The sequence below is a fragment of the Thermobia domestica genome, chromosome 9 (assembly GCF_964235325.1).
Source record: "Thermobia domestica chromosome 9, izTheDome1.hap1.1, whole genome shotgun sequence".
Taxonomy (NCBI): Eukaryota; Metazoa; Arthropoda; class Insecta; order Zygentoma; family Lepismatidae; genus Thermobia; species Thermobia domestica.
In genome coordinates this window covers 281693931-281706094 of record NC_137462.1, presented here as the reverse complement: position 1 = coordinate 281706094, position 12164 = coordinate 281693931, and the positions used below count along the sequence as shown (strand labels likewise).

Below are 12164 nucleotides of genomic sequence, written 5' to 3'. Positions count from 1 at the left end.
TTTGTTACGCACGTTGTGATCATCTCTAAGTCTTCGCAAGCTTTGTTGGGCCTTGGCGAGGTCGAATATATCCATGGAGTCGATTGTCACTTGGTTCTCGCATCCTATTCTTACACCCCTTTCTTTACTAGCCGCGCCGAAAACACAGAAGAGCACTCAACATAATTACTTTTCTACAAGAGAAGATGCAAATGAAAGTAACATCGTCTGGAGAGTAAAGACATCATTGACCCCTCTTCCATGATGCAAAATTTGGCCAACCTACGGCATATAGTTTTCCCAAAGACAAAAGTCGGGCACTTTTTCAACAGGCCTCGTATATATATTAAAAAAATATTTTTAAAAAACGTTATTGTTGCCAGATGAAAATATAAGGTGTTTTTAAGTAAATGTTTTTATGTAATATAGTCAGGTTGTTATAATGTTAAGTGTGAATATACAAGATATGTATTGAAGAACTAGGACTATTATCTGTTGTTTTAATTAATATATTTACGGAGTCATTAATATATTAAATGCTGATTGTACCAAGAGCCTGAAGAGTTAGTTTTGAAGTGCAGTAAGAACTGATCGAAGTTGTGTAGGTGTCGTACATCTACCATCACAAGAAGAAACTTAACAATGATATCTATAAATTTGACATTTATAACACCGGTGCCTATAGTGACGAATCACCGATTGGAACATGTTCCACGAATATACCTGATAGCTTATCAAATGATATCCAAGATATGCCACATTTATTTCAAGAAAACTAATCGATCCAACAAAGTGGTGTAGTGATAAGTTCCTGTAACCGGAAGAATTTTTAGAGAAGAAGGTTTCTGGATCTAGCAGTAAACTCCAAGAGGTTGCTAAGAAACATGATCATATGCAGCATTTTTTTTTTTTTTTTTTTTTTTTTTTTTTTTTTTTTTTTTTTTTTTTTTTTTTTTCAGTATGAGTTGCTTATAAAAGATCGCTGTCCAATTCCCAACAACGACAGTTAAACTTCATTGTGTCATTTGAGTATAGAAGGGAATAGCGATCCTTGGAACATCCGCGAAACAGTTTAATGAAAAAGTCATTTCAAAGCTTCTTTCCCTCAGTGAATCTTGTCACAACTTGGCGGAAATCCGATTAACGTTTAGTGACATTTTAATAAAATAATAACATTGACTGTTCACTGTAAAAGAAGATCGAGCACAGATTGTTACCGTAGTCATTTGCTATGGGGAGATAAGCATAATGGGACTTCGTGACTTCTATTAAATAGCACTTTAGTGTTAAGTTGAACAATCATGATGAGCCGACTTCACCTTTCGTCCAACAGCGAAATGTTAACGTGGTTATCAGAAGATCAAAATACACAATGGGCTAAGTCTAAAAGTAAAGTTAATTAACAACCTTATATTTGTTCGCTTATATCGCCAAAGTAATCCATGCTTAAGAAAGATCTCTAAGTTCTATGATGTGTATGCTGCACCCTACCTATGTACAAAACAAATTAATTCAAAGGTATTTGAATTATGCATAACGGCCAGTGTACAGGGTGCGGCACGTAAAATCGGCCCGTAAAGTGAACACATAAAATGAAATGTAATGTATTGAATATGATTAACTACAACACATAAATGAAATGTAATGTATTGAATATGATTAACTACAACACATAAATGAAATGTAATGTATTGAATATGACTACTCACCTTCACAGCAGGTGCTGAAAGTGTCCTCCGTCCACTTCAACACACATGTGAGCACGATTGAGGAGATTCATATATACCCTTTTCAGTTCTTGTGTTGTAATGCTATTGGTCACATCCTGGATCCTGGTCTTGAGTTCTTCAATTGTGTGTGGATTTGTTTCGTATACTCTTCCCTTTAACAGTCCCCATAAGTAAACCACTGGCAACATTGCTCAACAGCCATGAACAGAAATGCACCCTCTTCTACAGGTCAGGCTCCTTCAGTTCTTGCACAACACTTATCCGGTACGGTTTTCACTTCAGTCCCCTTAAAACACGTCTGCAACTTCTCTCACTCGCATGAACCTGTTGACTCAATCTCCTGGTTGACTTTCGAGGACTTCTTGTCATTATCTCCTCCACCTGCGTCTTTAATTCAGGTGTGCAGACAGATGGTCGTCTGATCCTGGGAGCATTTTGAACCGATCCTGTACGCCGCCATTTTTCAATCAATTCTTGAATGGTGCTTTTTGCTGGCACAGAACGTCCTGGAAATTTCTCCCGAAACAAATTCTTTGTTTTCATAAAAGATCCAGAGAGAATGAACCCTTCAACAATGGCAACACGCTCGGGTATCGAATACGGCATTATCACACACTGACACTCACCCGGCTTAACACAACGAGGCCTTTTTCTCAACTGGTTTCGACAAGTTTCACTGGCTGCGGCTGCACGTGACTGCTGCAGGTCACGTAAGTCGACCCGACCTCGACACGCCATCTCTTGGTAGGAAGGTAGATTATTTAAGTGTTGCCAAAAACACAATATACCAGAATATTACGACGGGCCGGTTTTATGTGCCGCACCCTGTATTTGATCTACGCAGTGCTGACGAATTAGAATTCTTTATGAAAGTGCGAAAACCAAAGGGTTACAGCTTATCAGGAAAGCTATTTCTAAACTATACGAAATAATATAATATGTAATTAAAAATTAAAGAAGAAATTCAAACCGTGAGAAAACTTTGACGTGTTGTTTGTAAATATTACGTAGGCAAATACCTATTTGCGCGAATATAGGCCGCGTGCAAATATAGGTCGCATCTAAACTTTTGACACAATATTATAGAAAAAAGTAAATCACGAATATAGGTCCCACTACTACATTTACGAGAAAGTTCAGTTAGACTGTACTTTGAGTTGCATGTCTCTCCCTCCTCTTCTTCAACTCCCCAACAGGACAGGTTTCAGTAGAAAGTTCAAGTAGGAAGGTGGCAGTTTTTGCAAAACAAGATAAGTTTTTCTGCTAGTTTCTTCGTAAGTCTTTGATGCTTTACAAAAGTAACGGCTGTAACTTGTAATGGTATTCATTTCAACCCACAAGATACTTGTATATGTCATTTTCAAATTGACGATTTATGATCTGAGGAGGAAATCTCGATTATAGGCCACACCATGATTTTTCAACCCAAAATGTAGGGAAAAAAGAGAGCGGCCTATACTTTTATTCGCGCAAATTCGGTATACGGTATTGCATATAATGAATAAGAGAAATAACTGTATTAGAAAGGTATATATATATATATATATATATATATATATATATATATATATATATAACAGTTTAATATTAAATATGTATTCCGACGAACTTAAATAAATTTTAATTGCTGTAAATTATTCAGTTAGCCTATGTTTCACTTGTGGTCACCTTTTTCGGAAAATTTGGGTTACGAGTCATGTGTTCCACATAATCTTAACTCATAGGCAACACAGCTGAATCGAGAACACACAAAATCATCAATATCTCAGAAATAATAAGCATAAAATCCTGTCAGATAATAAGTTATCTGACCATTTGTCACTGCATTTTTGCATATTTTCTAAACCACCTTTGAAACGATTGTGCCGTTGTTGATTACCACAACCAATAAAATCTACCCTTAAAGTTCTTTAAGTTTGCTCAATCGTTTGGTTGACAAAATATGACGCATTGTTTTTGTCCAATTTGTCACATCATTGCATACACATGAAAATTCTTCGGAATGACTTTATATAGAGGCATGTTCAGTGCTTGCTTCAAGGTAACTGAATCACTCCACACTACAGCACAAGGTGGGCAGTAGGACTCAAGCTCACTCTTCAATAAACTTCATGGTTGTATCAACTAGTTCACGAGAAATTAATTCTTAGTTTTTGCTTAACTGTATGGCATTCTTTATATTACAGAAAAACTCCTCTGGTCGCTTGTAGTGCAATTTATAGAGCAACCGCTTGATAAGTAGGAGATCGGGGCTCGAGTCCAATATCCAGTCTTTTGTTATTGCATCAATGTATCTACTCATATTGTTCATAATTATTTAAAACATAAAACAAAACTTTCAATATTTTTTAGTTCGTTAAGCAATCATAGGTAACTTGTTAGCGTTCTAGCATTTCATTCAGAACGTCCCAACTCTGAATTTCAAGTCCAACTATCTTTATTCTCATTTCTCCTGCCAGATTTTTCTTTCCCGTGTTATTCATGTTCGATTGTAAAATAGCTGTTCGACTGTATCCGAGACTGTTAAATAAAGTACCCAGAAGAAGAATTTATCGAAGTTCCCAAGGAAAATAACACTAGCCATTTTTTTCCATCGGGTACAGTGACAAAACATGGTAATCCTTAGTAATTCGGGTCTTCTGTATCACCTTTTATTTCCAAGTTACAGCGCTTCTAGGATAAACATATCTGAAAAGAAGAAACATAGTTTAGTACAAATTCCTATACTAAGCTTTTACAGTTACAACGTGACTTCATGCAATAAAAGCACTTACTCTTGTGGCCTAACATTATTATATATATAATCACATACACAACATTCATTTACTAGATGGTGGTGCAGTGATAAATCTCTTTGATGGTGGTTCTTTCCTTCCGGATGTAGATCCTTTCCGCTTAATAAGAAACAAGAGCCACTCAACATTTTAGGGGATCGTCCACCTTTATAGCAACATGTCCTGATAGGACCTTTTCCCATGCTCCTCACCAATAAAAATAACAGTTCTGCTTCTTCCATGCAAATTACAAATCATGAATTAGATCATTCGACCTCGCTTGTATTATGAATATAGTATTTGTTTCGGAAACTTATATTTGTTTGTTGTTTACGTTTAGCGTTCCTTGGCAGCCCTGAAACTAAATGAGACGTGCCTCTACAGTTTAATTTGGTATCCGTACCATGTAATTCGTTCAAATTTCAGTGTCGGAGAGCATTAAAATTTGATCTACGTCTCATAGAGCCTCAGGGTCAAAATGGTACGCTGCACTTCAATTTAAACAAACAAACTGATGGAATGTCTTCCTGCGTGGGTAGAGCAATTCGTAATGGCAATGTTCTCAACGAGGTACACGTCTAATGCTGATAGAGAGTTGAGCTTTCAATATTCGTGATATTCTTGCACGAAAAGCCCGTAACATTGGACGAACAGAAATAGCAATCGTCATCGTGGTTTTCGGGCCCAGGCCAAATAACAGCTCTTTTTATTTTTTACCTTCCAACTTACAGCAAGCAGCACAAATGTTATATTATTTGATCAAAAGATCCAATATATTTCGATCAAAAATTTTCTTGTACGCTTTATATCTGGAGAGCCAAACCCAAACTATTACTTAACTCAGTATGATGTGCTTATTCCGCAGAAAATATGAAAACTCGATTTAGGGTCCGATCAAAAATTTTGTGGTCCCTGATCCAAAAACTAATTATTGGCTAAGATCGCTTTTTAAATTTTTTTTAATCATTCCTAAAATTCTTGTTTGTAGCCATAGCTTTTAATCTTGACAAGATGGATACTTTCTAATTTCACATCTTACTTTACCATATGGCAATAATTCCGCGTACAATTTTTCTGTATCAAAACCACTGTTGACCAGATACTTATGGAAACACTATTATTATTATTATTATTATTATTATTATTATTATTATTATTATTATTATTATTATTATTATTATTATTATTATTATTATTATTTTATGTGTTTGGTTTAAATACATATAGACACTTTCTGTTTCTTTATAAGGCGATGATCCTTTGGTTTTCTTAATCCGCAAAGTAAGATAGGGTTTAATTTTATAGGAAGACTAGCCTTTGTCTAACGGGGGGCTCCGCTTTCCGGACCCCCGTGTTTTCTCGTCTTACGATCTCGCATCTCTTATTTATCAGCCTTTGTAGCAAGAGTGAATTTTGTGCATTTGCTGTTAGTATTTCCTAAATTTGACCAGCTTGGAACTTTGTCCCCAAACCCCCGCGTTTGCTCGGCCTACGGCCTCGCATTTCTTACACCCACAATTCTACCGAATTTAAAGTTTATTTTCGCATTTCAACTACGTGAAATATAAGATTTTGTATTCCAAGAAAACGTTCATTTAAATAACGTGGGAATTTCTTCATCCCCTCTGGAGACTCCTTAAAAATTAAAAATACTCACTTTTGGCAATTTTCGTTAGTCCCGGAAGGCTACAATCATGCCAAATTTCCTCATTCTAATCCTGCCGGAAGTGCCTAAACATTTTGGGGTGTATATGTCCCACATAAATAACATGGGAAATATTTTTCAGTTCCCCATAAAACCACTCTAAAGTTGGAAATTTTTATTTTTGGTGATTTTGTTACATAGTCCTACAGAAAACGTACAAGCATACTGAATTTCAAGTTTTTATTCCAATTCTAAGTACCTAATATATGAGCTTATAGGTTTAAAAAAAATCCATTTAAATATGGAAAATTTCTTCACAGCTCCTTTACACTCCTTAAAAATTAAAAATATTCAGATGGCACTTTTCTGTTGGTTAGTCCTAAAAAGCTACAATCGTGCAAAATTTAATCATTGTAGCCCTACAGGAAGTGCCCAATAATTTTGGGGTGTAGATGATGTCCCAAATAAATAAAATGGAAAAGATTTTTCAATCGCTCATAAAACCCACTAAAGTTGGATATTTTTACTTTTGATGATATACTTAGGTAACACTAATGAAAACATACAAACATACCGAATTTCAAGTTTGTATTCCAATTCCAAGTACCTAAAACATGAGATTATAGGTCAAAAAAAGGGGGGGGGGATTTCTTCAGCCCCCCTTTAGACCCACTAAAAATTAAAAATGTTTATTTTTGGCAATTTTCCTGTGGGTTAGTCTTGAAAATCTATAATCATGCAAAATTTTAACTTCCCATCTCAACTGGAAGTACCCGTTATTTTGTCAGTGAGTGAGTTCATATAGTTTTATATATTATTGATTGATTATTTGATCATTGATCGAAGTTGGCTGACTCCTAAAAGCAAAAATAAGTAATTTCTGATTTTGACGTTTAATATTAATAGTTTAAAATAGATTCGTTAAAAGAAGGAAACTGTTATAATTGAAAGGTTTACAACATACGAATTAGTTCAATAATTTATTTTTTTTTAAATAATATTACTGAATTTGAGTTCACTTTTAGCTCTTTATGAATGCGTTTTTCTAATGTATTTTTTTTTCTTTCTCTCTCTCTCTCTTTAGCAACAGCATACCAATGCAATTAATGGAGAATTGCCGGACGAATTGCGCGAAGACTTTAAAGCTTTGGACAGTAAATTGCAAGAAATAGTAGAAGCAGCAGCGTTGTTGCAGCCAACGTGATTTTTCTTCGTTATCTCCTGGAAGGACTTGAGGCAAGATGGTATCACGATGTATTATTATGAATTCTAGAGAAACGCGAATTAAAGTTCGAGAACTTGGTTTTCCCTTTTAATATGACTGCAAAAACTTCTGATAAAGCTTGTGTGATTTATTTTTTTCAATATAAACAATTTATAAAATTTAATCAAAGTGATGATAGGAGTTTTAACTAATACAATGAACGTGGCTCGCCTTTAAAATGCTCCTCCCTGCTTCAAAATACTTTTTTTTTTGAATCTCACATCTATTGATTTAGCTGTAGAGAACCTAATTTGTAGGATTCTTTATGTTTTCCAATTTCTTCTCGCATTCTGCACATTCTCACTTTTTTGATGATTATTCGCGTGCTCTTGATCTAACCGGCTTATCCGTAGGACATTTAATTAAAGAAAATTCAAAATGTAAAACTGTCAGAGCCTGGTATTGAAGTGCGGGTCTTCGGCGTACCGCTCTGATACGCCGTCCAATCTATTGTATCATCAGCCATATATTTCCACTCCTGAGGTCGGTGCTCAGCCATTCAGACCTCGTAGACTATGTCATGACTGTTCGAGTTTGACTGAGTCAATTTTCTTTATAAATGAATACCTATGAGTGCAGAATCAAATAGTTTGAGTAGTATGAGAAATGGAGAACCAATCTTCCTTTATACTGTAGTCGAGAAAAAAATTATATATATATATTAGAGAAATGGTAATTAGTTATTTGACTCAGCGAAGTATTAAAGTCTAGCAATATAATTACTAAGAATTCCGATCTACATATTACACAAATAAGATTATATCGAATTATGATAAGTATTTATAGTTTTGCTTAAAGAAAAATATCTGTACGAAACAGGATACACAGGAACTTTATTTTTAGAAAAATTGAACTAGCGTTCTTAAAGACGAGAAGAACATCTGAAGAGATCAAGAACAACAACTTAAGTAAAAGATGCAACAAGAGGAATTAAATTAGGGGTGGACTCTTTTCTTATTAAAATACTTGAATTAATATCTCTTGGTGCTGGTTGCCACTGAGTGGGAAGAATTATCCTAAAAACTTCATATAGAAGAAAGAGTTGAATGATTTGGGAGACACCTGGTGACATTTATATAAATTATTACTCTTTTGTTGTTCCTGTGGACAGAAAAAGAAAAGGAAGAAGTTACATGTTAGCTAGGCTAACTAATGAACATTGAGAAGTACATAATAAAATACAACTATAATAAAGATAATAATAAAACTTCATCTTTGGCCAAAAGTAATGTTGTACTTTATGCAACTGATTTTTTAACGAAAACAAGGTGTTGCATACTACCGGATTTAAAAAAAAAAAAAAAAAAAAAGTAAAAAAATTCGATACTTATAGTAATGCGATATACTCAACTTTTATGTCAAATGTAATGTATGTATAATATTGATTACTTTGTATTATAGCAGTTTCTTTTATCACCATTTAGTAGAACAAGCTTTAGGTCTCTTTTAATTATCCACCACAGTACCTTTTAAACACTCTCCGATATATTTGATGAATCACCACTATACTTATTAGTCACTGAACTTTAAACGTTTATTTGCGCGTAGAAACTCCTAGTATTCACAATCACTATCATGGTTCTTACCGGGTGTCAAAGGAATCTCGTCCGATTTGGTTAAACATATTTGAAGAATGTCCTCATTGAGATCAGTTGATTCCATCCTCTGTTGCACTATTCCCTCCGAATTTGAATTAGACAATTCTTGTAGAGTGAAATGATTCTCCGACTGCTGATATTCTCTTCCTTCTTTCGCCATCTGCAGGCTTTCGTCAAGATTCACCTGTAGTTCTAGTTCCCGAGGGTTCTCTCTCTTTGGTCTGCACGAGACGAAAAGAGATCGTGTCTTAGGCCGCAACATCTTTGTTCTTCCTGTAGTTTGCAGGTAAAGAGCAACACACATTAAAACAAGTGACTTGTATCCATATTAATTTGAACACCCCAACAAGACATCTTGCTTCTTCCAGCATAAACAACTAATCAAATCATATTTTCTAGATACACCAATTCGAAAGAAGGTTCACATTTTATTAAAATAAAACATCAAATCTTATCTACAGCTATTTTAAATTACTTTTTTTCTTTATATATATACAAATATTTACATTTTTTCTTTCTTTTTTCTTCATTTTGGCTTTTTGTGGCAGTCCAAAAATCGCCTCATCCTTCACCATTTTTTCTTCGTTTTCTTTTTCCTTTTCCTCTTTTATCATTTCACTTTTTTTCGCGTACACTTACCATCTAAGTCTCATTTTACCCCCAAAAATCATTTTATTTACACTTTCTTTTTCCTCTTGATAAGGTTCTAATAGCGTCACATTGACACAATCATCACATGTGTGCCATTTCTTTTTATCAAGTTATTGTTTGGACACTCACTAGAAATATAGTACACCTTTTTGTTTCCTCTTCTTCTGATTTTATCTTCACAATATTCTACACTGGTCATTGCAACATTACGTGGGGTTGGCATCATCTTTTCTGGAAATAAAGAAATACGAATTTTTATTATCACAAAATATAAATTAAACTTCAAAAATTTACACCTATCTTATAGGTGTAATATGCATTTGTTTTCTCTTTCTCTTTTTCTTATAATATGATACTAATTATGTTATTGAATATAGCAACAATCAATTGTCACGTTAAGTAATCAGAATGCTAATAAAAGGACAAGTGTCATACATTTGGGGTATTTATTAAAACCGTCACCTTAACGATATAGAAACAAACAATATTTACAAAATCATGATATGAAATATAAGAAGTACAATGGTTGGGGTCTATCAAGGAGAAATCCCTGATACTCTCGTGTGTTTTTAATGTTACGTAGTCCTCCTTTCACGACAATATCTCATGCAAAAGTTCAACAGCACAGAGCATATACTCACAAACTCAGGCCTTTCTTCACGACTGTCAGTCCTGGTTGGTTCATCCTGGATGCGGATTGAATATGCCAAACCACACTATTAGCAGGTGTAGGTCGAATGATGATAATTGTTTTAAAATGCCTGGTTTTATAGTATCACAAAAACTATTTTGGTTTTAGCAAGGCTCTGTTTATGCTGGAAAATGTGTTTTTTTTTTTTTTTTTAATTATTATTTCTTTCAAAATAGACACCTTGAAAGTTTTTATCTTATATGTTTTGACACCATCACCTTGAATATACTTGATACCATCACTTTGAAAGTTTTTATCTTGATTGTGTTGTTAACCTTGTTCTTTAATAGAACTTTTACAAGGAGACATTACAAAGTATATGAGTGTATAATAATTTTAAACTTTTCATCGTTTAATGATTTTGGGAATATAATACTTATTGTATAGCAACAAATTATACTTATAAAATGATTTCTTTCCGTAATGGCAAAGAACAAGAAATAAAGCCCTACATATACTAGCAGTAATAGTAAACTAAATGGCTAGCTATGAAATATATAATACAATGTTTTAAACTTCAAAAATTATACCTATCTTATAGTTATACATTTGTTTTCTCTTTCTCTCTTTCTTACTGTATATCAACATCGCATATTTATGAATGCGATTATTTACTTTTTGTGAAAATAATAACCATATTGATCAAACCCACCTACTTACCTACGAAAATATCTGAGTTTCTGTTTGTTCAGTCATTTTATCCTAAGTATTCTTAACATTCTTTCATTTTCTGTACACTTTCTTAGTATAATAACAATCTTCATATTTTTTTTGAAAAGATATAAAAATCCTAAATAAAACAATACCTATCCATTTGTTTTCTTTTCTCTTAAGCAAATACCATACGATACCAGTAAATATCGCAACTCCATGCAATTTAATTATTCATTCGAAAACTCCAGTTTAGTTCTTGAAATACTACACTAATTTATGACTCATAGCTTCAGTGTTGAACAAAACACTAAAACTATATTTAGTTAGCACGAAAAATCAAAGTTAACTTTACCTTCCTTCCTTCTTTCTTATTTTTTAAAAAAGAAATTCATACAGTTAATAGTATAACCTATCACTTTTTACTAATGGTATTCCTATACTAACCAATAGTTTTCTCTTCTTTAAAGCAAATAACCGTTCCACTGAATACTGCAACTGTATGCATTCGACTTATACCTGGTAACACCCGAGTTCAATTCCCGGTGGTAACTTGTATCATTTCAATTCATCGTTTGAATCTTGTAAATATAGCTTTACGTCTCATACAGCCTTGCTGATGATTGTTATTAATATCTTTAACGCCCCGCAGTAACTTATTCGTACAGTTTGAATCTCTATTGTTTGTATCTTACAACAAAAAGATTTTACGATTAATGTATTCTAGCGGGCAAACACCGTATCTGGGGTTTTTTTCTTCGACTATCATTTTTACCGGTGGTATTCCTATACTAACCAATAGTTTTCTCTTCTTTAAAGCAAATAACCGTTCCACTGAGTATTGCAACTGTATGCATTTGACTTATACTTGTAAAACACGAGTACAATTTCCGGTGGTAACTTATATCATTTTAGTTCCTCGTTTGAATCTCGTAAATATAGATTTACGTCTCATACAGCCTTGCTGATGATTGTTATTAATATGTTTAACGCCCCAAAGTAATTATTCGTACAGTTCGAATCTCTAATGTTTGTATCTTACAATAAAAAAGGTTTTACGACTAATTTATTCTAGCGGGCAAATACCGTATCTGTGGGTTTTTCTTCGCTAAGAAGCAAACGTTACTTTACGTGAACATAAATTCGTTTTACCAAAAAGAAATAAGTAATTATTAATATTA

The 12164-nt window shown here is 33.7% G+C and overlaps 1 protein-coding gene across 3 annotated transcripts in view; it reads left to right on the top strand.

Moving 5' to 3' along the window:
• LOC145660718 (tetratricopeptide repeat protein 27) overlaps positions 1-11360 on the top strand; it is a 126029-nt gene extending 114669 nt beyond the window's left edge. For 2 of the 3 annotated variants that reach the window (XM_081726084.1, XM_081726085.1), the window contains exon 17: positions 7213-11360. In XM_081726084.1, the coding sequence (XP_081582210.1) occupies positions 7213-7332 (120 nt within the window). In that variant the 3' untranslated portion in view covers positions 7333-11360. The remainder of the gene's footprint in view (positions 1-7212) is intronic. The other variant, XR_014126868.1, reaches the window with a different exon arrangement.
• Positions 11361-12164: the final 804 nt, after the last annotated feature.